The sequence below is a fragment of the Alligator sinensis genome, unplaced genomic scaffold, assembly GCF_000455745.1.
Source record: "Alligator sinensis unplaced genomic scaffold, ASM45574v1 scaffold872_3, whole genome shotgun sequence".
In the NCBI taxonomy this organism is placed as follows: domain Eukaryota; kingdom Metazoa; phylum Chordata; order Crocodylia; family Alligatoridae; genus Alligator; species Alligator sinensis.
In genome coordinates, this window is record NW_005842137.1 from 868,851 (window position 1) to 884,794 (window position 15,944).

At 41.5% G+C, this 15,944-nt stretch overlaps 1 protein-coding gene across 1 annotated transcript in view; it reads right to left on the bottom strand.

Annotated features, from left to right (window-relative positions):
* SRPK1 (SRSF protein kinase 1) overlaps positions 1-15,944 on the bottom strand; it is a 46,921-nt gene that overhangs the window by 30,637 nt on the left and 340 nt on the right. Inside the window, exon 2 of the mRNA XM_006025248.2 lies at positions 15,054-15,146. Within this exon, the coding sequence (XP_006025310.1) occupies positions 15,054-15,127 (74 nt within the window). The 5' untranslated portion in view covers positions 15,128-15,146. The remainder of the gene's footprint in view (positions 1-15,053; positions 15,147-15,944) is intronic.

The window sequence follows — 15,944 nt, forward strand, 5'->3', positions numbered from 1 at the left end:
GGGGGGGCTAATGCCACCCCGTAATTCCCCATAGCCCATCCATAGCCAACCAGTGTTGCTGCCATTCACCTGCTCTGTGCAGCTGAGCCCCGCTCCATCCCCACCCAGCAAGAGGCTGGCACAGCCCCTGGCCCTGAAGCTACAGTGGGCAGCCTGCCCCTTGCCCTGCGCATAAATCTGGGGGTGCACATGACCCCCCATTTCTCCCCCAGAGGTGTGTGCAGCAGCAGAGAGCTGCCCACACCCTGTACACCCCCCAGACAAGTCACCTGCAGCTCCATCCCACTCCCAGCCCAGGGGTCCCATTTGCTGCCCTGGCTGGGCAATGCCTGCCCCTGCCACACTCCCTCCCTCACTGTAGGGGCCTCAATCTGCAATGCTCCCCCTCCTTCCCCCTCCCACAGACTTACCAGCCAGATGCTGTTTTCCAAGCTGCTGGGCTGCATTCCTGTAAATCGGTTATTGGATTGATATTGGCCGACGGCTGGTTAATAATCAGCCATCAGTATCAGCCAAAAAACTCTCTGTCGGTGCAGCCCTAATTGTTAGGTGGGCAAACGCCTATGTTCAAGTTACAAGATAAACCTGGAGATTTCAAACAGGAATCCATAATGTCAAAAGCGTTCTGACTTGCTGTGGTCTTCCTATGTTTTTTTCTCTATGCTGAATTCTTTGCAACAGAAAAATTGCTCTATTATTTTTCCACAGTCAAGAAATGAGTGAACGCTAAGAGCTGGAATTTTCTGAGCGGTGCTTTAAGTCTACCCCAGTTAAGAACCATTTTATTAGTCAGACCTGTGAAGCTCTGCCTTGACATAATTTTGGGGGTTTTTTGTTGTTGTTACTGGGGTTATAATGAGGTCTATTGCTTTTAGAATTCATAAGACAAGTAATATCGATCAATAGTCCTTGAACCGTACACCAGAAACCTTTCCAGGAAACACAATACACTGTCAATGCTAGTGGGACATCATCGACACTGTAGTTTGAGACCGTTCAAGATTTTTGGGAGATTTTCTGACCTGCTAAGCTAGACCACCCCCACCCCCCCCCCCAAAAAAAAAAAAAACAAACAAACAAAAACCTCTAAGCAAGTCTTTGCACCCTGAATAGCTGCTTCAAGTTTTGTTCACAACTTGATTTCAAAAGAAATGTGACCATTTTTATTGCTGGTAGCAAATAGAAGACAAAAATCCTACTACACACCAACACTTCGTGTTTAAAAGGCAGAGGGATGGAGGGTGCCTCGAGGAAAGATTAGATCCTAAATAGCAAATTCTACAACTACAAGAGACAGAAACAGTCAACAAAATGGGGTACTTAAAACCAAAAGCCACACCCATCAAATTAAAGAGTTTGTTTTAATTCTCGACTTGATACCATCAGCTTTTTCCTGTACATAATCGAGCACTGTGTGGAATAGGAAGCAAGCTACAGGAAAATCTATTTTAAAAGTAGTCCATAACAGTGGGTTTTTTTCCAGAAATTACCCGTTCTGAAAAGCCTTTCTGGTACCTTCCTCGAGACAGGAAACATTCAAAGCCATTCTTTTGCAAACCACTAAAATCCCCTCCTAGAGGGAGCCAACAGGTCATGCTGTTGACAATCTGGTGTCTGACACACCCCAGTCTGCTTCTCAGATTGTCCCGCAGCTTTGAAATTCAGTCTAGCAAGGCATCTCACTTACATTATAGTCAATTATGACTCCTAATGAGGTATAAAGCAAGAGACAGCAGACAGACATTTACAATACCATTTTAAACCAAACTCCTCTCTCCAAATCACAACCCTTTGCTCACACATTTTTGCTCTACTGCTAAAATTCATTAAAAGGCATCAGACCCCACTGAAGCCTTCTTCCCCATAAAATCCTGAACCACACAAACAACAGATCTGAAGGAGAGAAACCAATATGGTCAAAGATTAAAAAGATTATAAACTCTCTATTAACCAGGGAACAAGGGTACACTAAAAGAAAAAAAAAAGTGACACACAAAAACACAATAACTGTCTGTCTGCACCTTTCGCTCAGACAGCAGTCTACAACCAGGCACAAAGGGCTGGTGGAGACTGCAAGAAACCCATAGCTTGTGTTTAAATGAGACGGTGGGAAGCTGATAGCTGTCAGTAATACTGCAGGAAGCATATAAAGGAAAGAAACCCTGCTTGGATGATTTACTATTGAGCAGTCAAATTATAGATACTTTTTTTAACCGTGGTGCTCACACCGAAGAGCACCCTGACCATCTGAATTTTTAGTTAGCTGAGTGAAGGGACATCACAAGAACAAACTGATTTTGCAGTCTGCTTTTGAAATAACATGGCAAGATTATATTTTAAGATGATGTCGAAAAGCAGTGTTTTAAGGCAAATGTGCAAGATATTCATGGAATCCATAGCCTCCACAAAAGTCCTTTTTCTTTAAGCCAGGCCTTAAATCTGATTCAGATGAAACAAAAGGAAGCTTACCTGCATGAAGCACGGCCTCCCATTAGTAAAGGTACCCCTGAAGGTGGACCAACAGTTTTTGAAAGAGCCATTAAAAAAATCCCAGCAGATTGTTCAGCAAGCAGAAGCACATACAGTGTAGGAGGAGAACTGGCTCTTCTTGAACGCAGCAAAGCTTTGTGCAAGAGTGAGGGAGATAAGGGATTTGCCTCCACCACCTAGCTGCAGATGCATAGCACTGCATTGCAGGTAAAGGGCCTTGCAGCATCACTGAGGGGGTTGCTCTCAGCTGATCTTTCTGCAATTTTAGTCATCCTCAGGGTTGAGCATAAAAAGATTCTTCACATTCCCTTGATGTTCACTTATTCCTACAGTTCTCCCCCAAGGAAATGCTGAAATCAGTTGGATTTTCCCTTTCATCTTCCTGAACTGAAAATGCAACTCTTGATTTTATTTGCCTGTTTAAACAGATCATTAGATTTACAGCCTCCAATAAACATGAGTCTCTCAGTAACTGTTGATAGTCCAATCCATTTGCTGTAGAAACTATTTGTCATACAGTAGAAAAGATGTTCAAAGTAAGATTTGAAATAGCTTCAGGAAGTGCTTCTAACCAACCAAGATAGCAAAAATAACTCATTTTTATACTAAAAACCTCAGACAAAGAATGGGTAAAAGGTCCACTAAACCTTAAAAAAAAATAACTGAATGCAACTTTATAGCCTCAGGGGTTAGAGCATTTTTTGGATGCCATAAAAGTATTTCTGGCACATTTTACTTTACTGCTTTATGCAACTGAGAAGGCAAACAACCAATCAAGTGTGACAGTGCACAATTATTCAGAGACCTCAAGCAATTAAGAATACTTACTGATAGAAATATTGATAACTACACTGTGCAAATCAGATCCTACAGTTCTTTCTTAGGCAAACCTAAATTATAGGAGATCTCCTTCCAGAAGGGATGATGTGAAGCATGTAATCCCTCAATATGCAACTTAAAATGAAACACGAATGATGAATTCAACACTGCATTGTTATTATTTCAAGTAAGTTACAAAAGCCAGCAGGCAACCTTTATATGTTAGGAAAAAAAGTGAAAGTCATACGCTATATTTTCATACAATCGCCAATAATTTGAAGGGTGTTTACTGAATATACCAAACAACTGATCTGTTAGCCTCTGCTACTCCTGGCTGAAGGCAGTATCCAATATCCAACATCTCCAAGTCTTAAGTTTCTCAAAAAGTTCAGCTTTGAGCATTCAGGCTTATCAGTTTGATAAGAAAAGATGCACGGGAAACCTTTTCTTAGTTCCCATAACACTGCTTCACTATCCTAACTGGAGAGGTGAAGATATCCTTCAGAAACTTCTGTAGAGATTCTTTTCTTAGTTTTCTACTGCTACCAACAGATGGACAACTAGTGAAGATGTTAACACAGTCTTACTTGCCTAGCTCTTCTGCCTAGCAGTGGGGATGCAGCAGAGCTAGGACTATGGCTGTCCTGCGGAAATTGTCAGCCTTGACAACCCAGGTGGATTCAATTCCTCTTTATTTCATTATCCCATCTAAACGATCCTTTTCTGCAGCCGCCACTGTTTATTCTAGCTCCATAAACAGCTAGAGGCATTTAAGCCAGCTAATTAAAGGGGACTGGTGTCTTTCTGCATGGCTCATGAGACAATTTTTAGATTGATTTCTGGTACTTAAGAGGGGCTGGAAGAGGAATCTAACATCTGATGTTAGTATGTTCATTTTCAATTCGGGCACAAAAACGGACCCATCCTAACATTAAAATGGGCATGGGGGTATCGAAACCAGAGTGCCTTATCCCCAGAGAAACCACTGCATAGATACTAGAAGTCAAATAATCTGTCCTCCTCTTCCCCGCTCACCCTACGTTGTCCTTCTTAATTACTCACTTTTCTAATGATTCCAGTCTACATGGTAAGGCTTATGTGGATTGGTGCTACAAATTCATTCCAAGATCCTTCTAAAAGGTGATGCTGATTTCCACCTTAATCACTCTCCCAATATTTTCCTTTATTATTATGCACATCCATCATAGAAAAATGTTATAAAGTCTTCTTGCCTCTATTTACATTGATATGTCAAGTCAAAAGTCTTTTCAGCCTCAATCTTAGGAGGCTTTTCTGAAGAGTAACTGCAATACTGAGATCAATATCAAGACTGGCTTCTCTTATTGCCAGTCTGCAAACCATTTAAACCCACATTTGTCGGGAAGTTGTCAAGTTTGTATGAAGTTTCATGCTTGAATTCAGCATTGTACAAATCTGCAGAAGAGTTTTACAAATGATTTCTGGATGGAGTCCACATGAACCCTCATGCCAAATTATGTGTTATTTTCCTATTTTTTAATTTTGTCATTTCTATGTTTGTCACTAGTACTACCCCACCATTGTGAGAGTTGAGACCTTTAAATGCTTTCCAGTCGCTACAACCTATTGCTAGGTGATTCTTGATACATTTGTCAATTCTTTCAAATCTGAAGGGGCTGAGGGCTCGTTATTTTCTACCTTGTGGAAAAAAGATGTACTTACCTGTAATTCTTGCTCTTAAGTATTTTGTAATTATAGGCAACTCCCCCTCCTCCACAGAGCTGAGCTAAATTTTTATTCCACCTCCTTTCTGTTCTAAAGAATTGATAGCGACAACCAGCTAAAGCTGACAACTGCTGCTGTAAATTAAATTCAGAAAAATAAAGCTATGGGAGCTCTACTGCTGGGAACAGAGTCCAGGGGTAGGAAGATAGTTTAATACTAGGGCTGAGCGAAATGGCTGTGTTTTGATTTGGATTCGGCTGTTTCAGAGGACAGCGATTCATTTTGGTGTTTCGGATCACTGTCCTGTTTCATTTCCGCCAAATCTCCTCCAAATCCATTTCGAACAGGCTGCAAGCTTCGCACAGTCCTACTGCCCAGCGAGGCGGGGCCTGGGGCCGGGGCCCCAGCAGGGAGCAGGCTGGGACCATGGGTGGCTCATCCGGGGGAGGGCCACTACCCTCCGTGCAGGAGAGAGAACCCCCTGCATGGATCTCTGATCCCTGTCATGCCAAGTCATGGGGCAGGGAAGCAGCGCAGAGTAGTGAGCAAGCCTGCTGGTCCCTGCCACACAACCTGGCTCTGCAGGGAGCAGAGATCCGCATTGGGAGTTCCATCGCCGCTGCTGCCCGCCCCATGCTGCCCCAGATCTCTGCTCCCTGCAGAGCCAGGTCATGCAGCAGGGACCAGCACTGCCTTGCCACGCAACCTGGCTGCGAAGGGAGCAGAGATCCGCACTGGGGGTCTCCTTGCTGCCCTCCCCATGCAGCCCCCTGTTGCTGCAGCGTACAGCTGTTTCCCTGCAAGCCCAGCTCCAAAATGTTTCGGATGCCTTGTTTCGGAGATGTTTTGGAGCCTCCCGTTTCAATTCGGATTTAGTGTTTCAGGCGCTAAAACTGCCCAAAACTCCTCCGAAATGAAACGGTTGCCAAAATTCCGCCCGGCCCTATTTAATACTTAGTTTCTGAAAGACCTACACTTGTAGAAGCCAACACAAAATACTTTAGCAGGAGGTCAGTGTGAAGACGAGTGCAACTGAATCCCACTTTAAAATGGTGCTAGTATCTAAATAAAATGAGGTGATTGACTTTCTCTTGTTCTGCACACCCACTCTCCCCCACGAAGAGAATGTAACAGGTCTGTCTCTTTGTAAAGATGTTCTTTACATCAGCTGCTAGCTGCAAGAGACTGTCTTGGAAACCAAAACAGCTTAATATAACATGTCATGCTGCAGTCTGATAATCATTTTTATACTTGAACGAAAATTATGGTGGACAAGTCGCCACATTCCGATTCCACTTTTAACATGTTAAAACTGCTTAGAAAAAGATTCTGTATTGATTGGTATTAACTGTAGAGAAAAGGGAAAAACCAAGAAAAGGGCTTGATGCAAGGCAGAGCTTTCATGAATAAAGCTGAAGAAAAACAGTTAGAAAAATAGTATAACATTTATCTATTTCCTTTGGAATGAGACATGATAGCAAAGAAGCATTGGGAGACTAATTACAGATGGCATTATCAGAGCAGCCTATATGAACATATCCATGATTCTCAAGCCAAGGTGTCATAGCACCCTGGGGTGACCTGAGATCCTTTCAAGGGTGCTGCAGGGTGCCACACATTAGCGGTTAGGTTTACAAACATGATTTACAAGATCAACCTAGCAATTTCAAAAAGAAACCCACGGTGGTAGCCTTTTCTGAGTTCTTTGCAACAGAGAAACTGCTCTATTAGCTTTCTGTAGTTAAAAAAGAAAAAGAAAAAAAAAAAAGTGGGAAAATTAAAATCTGGCATCTTCCAAGGGGTGCCTCAAATCTAAAAAGGTTAAGAACCACCGGTCTAACTCAAAACAAATTTAAATGCATGCTTGAATTAGACTGTGCAATGGCTGAAGTTTTATTGGATTGCAGATGCCAACTGCAAACTAACTGAATTTTCCCACGGTGACTGGCTCTGCAATTTCAAAAGCCTCTGAAGAGTCACTTATTTAAAATGAAAATGTCTGGCAAATTGCAGCAGCTTTCAGAACAACAAAAAAGTGCCTGGGCACATTCAGAACGATTAAGATACCAGCAATGAACACACTCATCTGAAGATCTAAAGAGGCTTGAAGTATGAATACATTCAGTGCAACTCCCTCCCTTTTACAAGTGGGGTAAATTGAAGCCAGAATAAGCTAGCAGAAATCAGGAGCAGAACTTCACTCTCAACTTCCACCCCCATGTCCTGGCCCTTCCAGGATGCTGTATCTGCCATATCAAAAGGTAGCTTTTAATCCAAATACCGCATTAGTCTTTAGTCAGGCTAAATCTCTCTGGAGCTATACCATTCTTCTGTTCTATGTCTGTACAGAGCTTAGCGCAAGGTAGCTCTGATCCACAATTACAGCTAAAGGCTTCTGAAGTACAAATAAGCCAAGGTTTCCCATGACTGGCAATTCTGAGACTTTTCAAAGGAGTCTAATTTCCAAAATACGCTAAGCACCCGCTGTTTGGAAGACAGGTCGGCGTTCAAAAACAATAGTCACCTGTGAAAATTTTTGGCAGAGCTAAGATTAGAGGCAGAGAAGAACAGACTACAAGATAGATGCAACTGATATAAAAATTTCAAGAACGTAGGATTTTGCGGTCTGTACGGGTAGATATACTGCTGGGGAAAACACAACATTAAACTATAAAAAGGTATTGCAAAAGTTAACCCCTTATTTGCCTTTTTTTTTTTTTTAAACACAAAAAGGACAACTCAAATTAACCAGATGCACTGAGAACTAGAAAAAATACTTCTGATGACATCCGACAACAGGGATGACCAAACCATGGCACACATGCTTTAAGTGGCATGGGCACCTGCTGTGCGCAGTACACAAGCCCCAGGTTTTTGGTAAAGGGAAGTGCGAAAACAGGGGACGGAGCTCAAGCCTCCAGCCACAGCAGAGCAGAGTGGGAGCAGGACACTGCTGCGAAAGGTATCAAATATCATTGCCAAGAGCCAGGTTAAACCTCTCCAGGCCCTGTAGCAGCCACTTAATTTAGGGCCTTACATCCTTGCTTGCCATATAATACTGCAGCAGTTGTGGAGGCAGGCAAGAGTTAAACTGGCTCACGAGCAGCATCCTGCTCCTGCTCTGTCAGGGGCAAGACCTGCCTCCATTCTGGCACCCCTCAGTGCAGACTATCAGGTACACCTGGGGAGCAGGGGAAGGAAGGGAGGGCAGGGATCACAGCAGCACTCTGGGATGGGGCACGGCTTAATTTGTGGCACACCTGGCAAAAAGCCTGGCCACCACTGCCCTATGTGCTATAGGAATACACATTATGTACTGTAGCTATCCAGTTACCCTTAACTTTGCAGTTATTCATGTTTGATGAAATCAAAACTTCCTGATTCAGGGTGTGGGCACTTCAACCACCATCACTGTGCACAAAGCAATGAATGGAAGCCTTTGTGTATTAGTCTGCTTGCTCTGGAACATCAAGTATAAACAATTGCTGGAAGAAGGATATCAGACTTGATGAACCAGTAGCCTTATCTAGTATGAGAAAGCCAGCAAGCTACTTGATATTTGGGCACTGTTCAGCACTGTAGGTCAGTTCTGTCAGTTTGACACGAGGAAAACTAAATCAAATTAAAAAAAAAACCAGCGTACAGCATAGGATAAACAGGATATTCAACAGTACAAGCAGCTCATTCGGCAGACACTCATAAATTGGGTGAATTTTAGTGTCATGTTTAACTTCAGTTCTTTAATTCAACAACACTACAGAGAAGCCACACTTCACAGCAGGTGGAAGAGTACAGTTTGATCTTCTAAATGTCTGCAAAATCAGCTACAGAGAATAATCACACACCACAATTCACAGCAACTGATAAATTAAATTCCCAACCATCTAGTTCTACTGTAATTTACAGAAAACGCACTTCACACATCAATGCAACACATGATCTTGACAACTCCCCTATGCCAGTGATTCTCATTCCAGGCGTCATGGCACCTTCGGGACCTTGATTTCATTTCAAGGGTGCCACAAAACATTAGCCTAATTAGATTTACAAACATGATTCCTAAAATAAACCCAGAGATTTCAAATAGGAATCCATAGTGTTAAAAGCATTGACCTATGGTGGTCTTTGAGTTCTTTGCAACAGAAGAATTGTTCTGTCTTTCTGTAGTCAAAAATTGAGAGAAAATTAAAAGCTCACATTTTCCTAGGGGTGCCTTGATACCAACGCAGCTACCAAGTACACCCCTGAAACGTGGAAGATGCTGAATTTTAGCCGATTTTGGATTTTAAACTTCATTGCAGAACAACAAGGAAGTTTTGTTGTTTTTTGTTTTTCACCTCCCTCCCTCCCTGCCTGCCATCTGACACCTCCAGGGAAGGAATTCTACCTGATCAACACATCAAAGAGCTACTCATCACAGCTCAGAGAGACACTCTCATGGACCCAGAGGGACAACCTTCCATCTTCAGCTCCCTCAGTGCAAAAATGAAGTTTATTTTCTACCTGTGGGGACTTTTTATTAACTTGTACCATCTACACTTTTCCCAGAGCCTGACGAAGGGACTTTGATCCCAAAAGCTTGCAGAAAAGGACAATTTTCTTGCTATTTTCCAGTTGGTCTAATAAAAGGTATCATTTTGGAACCAAGAGTTCTAGTTTTTTGTATGTCTTTGAGCCTAAAAAGATTGAGAACCACTACCTTATATAATCTATGCTTCAGCAAATACAAGCGTTCACACAAGAAAGGTTTCAATGCTTAGAACCAGCTCTACACTGCATCACAAGGCTACTTTTGACAGCCATAAGGTAATAAGACCTAACAGCCAGGAGTGTTACTGCACGACCCCGCTTCCAACTCCAATTCTCAGTCTACGCACTGAACTTGACCCAGCACAGGTAAAATACCAAAATTCCCATGTTTGAATAGAATACAGTTTGAACCCAACTAACCCTGTAACACAATCAAACGCTGTACCATAGCACAGATACATGCTCCATTTCTTACACAGCTAACTTTGCAAAATGCTTACCACCAGCAGACCTGAAATTAGATTTACGAGTTGTGTATTGGTTCCTGGGAGTTTGAGAGATAAATACGTGCTGATCTTGCAATCTCCCTACTTAGTCTGTCCTGTTTCGTGTGACCCAGCAGGTTAGTGACAAGTAAATTGCTTGCCAAAGCACAGAATTTTGGCATTTTGCTGTAATAAAGGATCACAACCCCCTAAGGCTAGCAGGTGTGCTGTTCCAACATGCATGTCAGGGCGCCAAACAAGAGCGATGGCATCATAAAAGTCTCATATAAACAATTTTACTGCAAAGTCTTCTACTGATTCTATGCAGTTAAACTCGATGGGAAGAACTCAAACCCAGGATGCGACAGACCCAGATTCAAGCAAAGGACATTTAAACCCAACTCTCCCCGATCTAAACAAGCGGAGAGAAGAGAAACAGTACTGTTCACCTCATCCTCTGGCATTGTTTCAAGAACAGGACTGAATTCCCCCTGGTTCTATGAAACAAAAGGCTTGGATGCCTCACCCCAGGCAGAGGTTGAGGGCTGTGAACCCCAAGAAAAGCAACAAATCTAGCAAATCAAGTTTATGATAAATCTTAGTTCAATGTTCCACTATAGACAGCAGCTGGCTCCTCAGTTTCTTTGGCCATCCATCTCTCCAGCTTACCAAAGTTGTGCAGGCACATCCCCACAAAGGAACAACTGCTATGATTTCACAAGAAAAACTGATTAGCATAGAAACACTAACTTGTTCCAGGCCATGGTTACTGCAGCCACAAAATAACAAATATTTAACCTTAGAACAGTAAGGTTCTTCAGAGCACATAATTTCTGAGAGGGATTTAAATTATCAAAAAATTGGGGTACTGTCTCTATTGCTGCTACCTGCCCACTAGAGGCTATTTTTCTTTTGGATACACCCTCAATCTCCTATGCCTCAAATCAGAATAGTTATCAATTTAAGATCATTATGCTTACCCATACAAAAAAATTATTATTTTGGGTAGAGCACCAATTATGTAATTCCCAAGTGTCCTGCAGATATTACGTAATGTGAAATAGGATGCGGTAGCTACATAAACATGGGTTCCAGGATACAAGTGATTAGTTCATAATGCATCTGCTTCAGCAACATTAGGTCTTCCTCCTCTGGCAGCAATATATTTTTCTGCCACACACACTTTTTCCATTCCTTGGGCAGGTCCCCGAAGTAGAAAATTGTTTTCTGTGTGATGGCACTTCCAACACAAAATCAGAGAAACAAGATGCTGTCTTCAGATGGATCACTTGTGCCTTCTCAAACACTTTATGATCATTTTATCAGTGCTAACATTCTTAATTTGAAACATATCTGAAGACTGAATTTAACTGAATACCAAAGTATGGTCACCAAGCCATGTACCACAGCAAAGAATACAAATAAAGCAGCATTTTAAAAAAGAAAGACATTTCCTGGAGACTTGGGTTCTACCAAGGACTACAAATGATGTTATTATCTGCCAGAAATCATACTTCAAACTTAGTTTTTTCACTTGCATCTCAAAACACTTTAAGAAATTGGGCATATTATCAAGACAAAGAGGTTGTAGACAAACTGGCGTAAAGCCAGATCAAGACTCACTCAGGCCTAGAAACCAGGCCTAATGATAGCCATCCCTGAGCTCTTCCTTCTGATGATCTAACTTACAGATACTACTTACCCCTCTAAATTCTTTGATATCTTTGAACCAAAGATGTTATTTTCAGATTACACCAAGAAAAACTCCTCTGGCACAAGACACAAATTACTGAAAATCCTTCCAAAATGAAAACAGTTGTTTGTAGCCCACTTGCCCAGCTAGCCCACTTGCCTGGCTGCAGGGACTCTGCCAGTCTCAAACCTATGGAAGTTCAAGTTTCATGCGTGTCCCACGAGATCTTTGGCTAGTTTGCCTGGCGGACCATACAGGCATGTCTTTTAATTTTTAAATGCAAGTTACCCTTAGAACTTCACATGTTAACATGCAAGCTGCAGATCCAATTCAACACTTACAGAAATAAAGCAAATGCCCAAGAGAAAGGAAAGCTTAACTGACCATAATTAGAGAAAACCTAGTGTTGGTATTTTTCCCCCAAGACAGCACCATGCAATTCCCTGATTGTCTAATTTCTAAGTACAAATATTATGAATGTCTAACACATTATGCTTCCTCTCCAATTTTGAACTCCAGATGGCTTAGTAATCCTTTTTAAACAAAGAGCTGCAGAGTCTTCTCAATTCCTAAAAGCCAGGCAAAATAACCATTTAAGAACAACGCAACAAGATCCATTAATCTGAAGAGACGACAGACATGTCTTGAAATGAATTTATGAAAATAGTAGAAAGAAAGGAAGTTCATAAGCTTGTAACTTAGGAATGATCAGATCTCTGGTGGACAGACCTTTCCAGTGAGTTAGTTGGCTTATTTGATCCACTTTATAAAAAATCTTTAACCAAATTATGGAAGCAATGTTAAATGTAAATTCAGGAGCTTCAGAGACCAGCTCATCCACATATGAAAGTGATGAACTTAAGTTTATTCAGACCTACTCCAGCCTTTGGGGATGAGAATGGAGGCCTCCAAGGAGAGTGTATTATATGGTCTGAAAGGTGGATAGCAGTTGAAATCTTTCCTTTGACTGTTATAAGTGAATAATGGAAGAATAGTTAAAGATCAGTGATACTGGCACCATCACTTCTTTTCTGAACACCCCACCCCCAAAAGTATGAGCATCCCCACTTATATAGCATTAAAAAACATTTTATATAACATTCTGAAATCTGCATCAAAAAGGTGTGTTTTGTATAGTCAATTCAGTATTTTTTTTTGCCTAGCAAGACAGTATGTGGTGCAGTGGAAGCACACCACATGTACCTAACCACTTTTAAAAGCTATTATTTGGTTGACTGACATTTCACAATGTGTCTGCTTCATTTATTATACCTAAAACCAAACAGACCATTTCCCAAATGAGAGGGTATACTGTCTGGAAGGGAAAGGAGTAAGGCAGCAAATGTTTCTTATTTGTGGAATCTGAATATTATGCCTAACATACCCCCATTTTCAAACCAGCCAATATTTTTTTATGTTTCACTAACAGGTCCCAAATAGGCAAATTACTGAGAACAAGAAAAACACAACTTAAAATTCTCTCTCTATGGTAGGTATCATTTAAAATATGGTTGAAAGAATTCAATTTAAATTAGCTGTTCCCCAAAAGAGGAAGCTGTTATACAGACCTCTCCCATATTTTAGAACAAGCTATGATCTTAGGGCCCCTTGACACGTAGTCCTTTGTATAAACAAATAAGATTTGTAGCTCCCCTCCCTATACTCCCATGTGAAAACACAGAATACATTCTGAGCCCTTATTAGAAACATCTGCAGAGCCATTATGAATTTCTGAATTGTAAGATTCTTGTTAAGAACACGTTCTAAAAATAAGATTCTCCACAAAGCCAAATCGCTTAAGATTAATAATACCACTCTTGAAATTTTTAAACTCATTTATCATCATTTGGGATATACTTGTTGGAGGAATCCTCCATGCTATCCACCTAGAGTAAAAAAAAAAGAAAGAAAGAAATACTGTATTGCATTATCTTCTGGCAACAACATGCACTGCAGCAGTCCACATGCCAGGTGCTTACTGTTCTTTTAACATTTAAAAAGCAGTAATTTTTTTACTTGCTCTCACAATTAAGAAAATACCAAGAGAACATTTGGTTTGCTCATCTGCTTTAAAATGTACTCATTTAAGTGTTTAGTTTTTAATACAGTTCCCCTGCCTTCTGGTAGCCTCCAATACTGCAATTTTCCAAGCTGACCACAGCTCAGCACTTAACTGACTAGCATGTTGTCTTCTGACCTCGGTCCTTTTCCTGCCTGGGGCAGGGGGTTGGACACTATGATCCTCCAGGGTCCCTTTCGACTCTACATGTAATCTATGAATCTTCTCCATCCACCCACAAAGAGAAAGACCACTTTTCCAGATATTAGGGAATGAAGGCAGGTACAGGTGCTTCACCTTCATACAGCAGAGTCCTTGCCATTCCTCTTTCAACAGCAGATTACCTTCAGATAAGCACTCTCCCTGCCCCCCCACTGCTTATGTCACAAACAGGAATTTGTCGGACATGGGGGGGGGGGGGGGGGGGGGGGGAGACACAGAAGAAAACTATTTCAAATCTGTCTGTAAAGACAATATCAATGCCCTTGCTTTTACAATTAATATTTAACTAAGTTGGCTTATTCGCTTGGCAACTTGAGGTACAATGCTTAAAGTTTTCTTAAAATACACCGTATTCCCATAAGCAGCACTTAAGATTACTATAACTGAAAGATGAAAGTTGTCTTATTTTTCATCCTCTTTATCCACCATCAGTTTCATTGGGTCTCCCTATACAGCGAGTTTCAACTTGTTTTTGAAAGCCGTTCACAGGGCAACAAGAAAAAACAATTTTAAATAGTAATAAACACCTACTGCATCGCAAGATCAAGTGCAGGACTAAAAAGCTGCTGTAGATCTGAAAATAAAACATTAACTCATTCTTTTTTTAAACTAACTGCACTGAGTTGGGTACTGAACAGCCATCTGAAACATGTTCTGTAGTTATACATTTATCATAACGAATCTTGTTTCAATACTGACAAAATTTCCCCAATTACTCAAAATTAATTACTTTGCACTTATATACAGCCTTTTATCAAAGGATCAAGGATCACAAGACGTTTGAAAGGGCACTTCAGGCAATTCTGGTTGTATCAAAAAATTATTTCAAAGATCCAATAAACTTAAGTTCAGAAGAATAACTAGAACAAGTTTATATTTAAATAACACATTGTACAGTGCCACTGTCTAAGCAGCAGAAAGCAAAACTGACCACACTCTCTTGGCAGCCAAAGGTGGAACGAGAATGAACACAAAATCTTTCACCAATTTTTCAGAAACGCTAGAAACAGAGTTAAAGAAATATGTAACTTTAAAACGTTTTTAAACATGCCTGTGAGGCAGGTGAACATCAGGACCAGATTGAGCATCAGTAGCCTGGAGATGAAGGGACTTGCCAGAAGTCATACAGCAGTCAGTGACACACCTGAAAATAGCAAACAGCTAAACAATGTTGACCGCCAATGCCCTCCTCTAGCTAGTTCGTTAGAAGGGATTTTTACAGAGCCACCAGCTTTAAGTCACTGTATAAAAGCTTTATGGCTCGCATGGACTGTAGTCTTTACAAACAGAAGTCCTGGACTACACTCAAATACTGGAGTTGGGATTATTCCCCATGCAGTTGACTGAAAAGCCAGGCAAATACACAGAAATCCCAGCTATGCGCCCCGATCTGACTCTTCATTCAGAAATAAAGACAGAGGAATACTACCTTATAACAAAACCTTTGTGGTATGTCCACAAAGAGCTTTAGAAAGCAGTAAATTCTTCCAGATGCATTACAACTCCACGGCCCTCCAGCAGTTTTGTGCCGTCCACTTTGCAAACTCCCCTCAAGACTGGCAAATTTGATCCCTGCAGACTTCCTGCCCCTGGCAGGGGGGCTGGACCCGACACTCTCTCGAGGTCCCTTCCAGCTCCTCATGTCTACGAAATGCATTAAGTCTATAGCCAAAACCACCAGACCCTCGCCAGCGGCTCTGACCTATTAACGGAGAGCGAACGTTATTCTGCAGCAAATCAGACGAATCGGTTATTCATTTTTTATTCTTTTTGAACTGGAGACTAACGGGTGGGACAAGCGCTGCTCTCCGTAGGTGGGACCGTCCACCGTAAAGCTGGCTAGATTTTTTTTCGGACACCCTTTGAACTTAATAAAAGAGATAAAGGGGGCGGAGAGGAGAGGAGCGCAGAAGAAATCCGAAAAATTTAGTGCGGAAAGAGT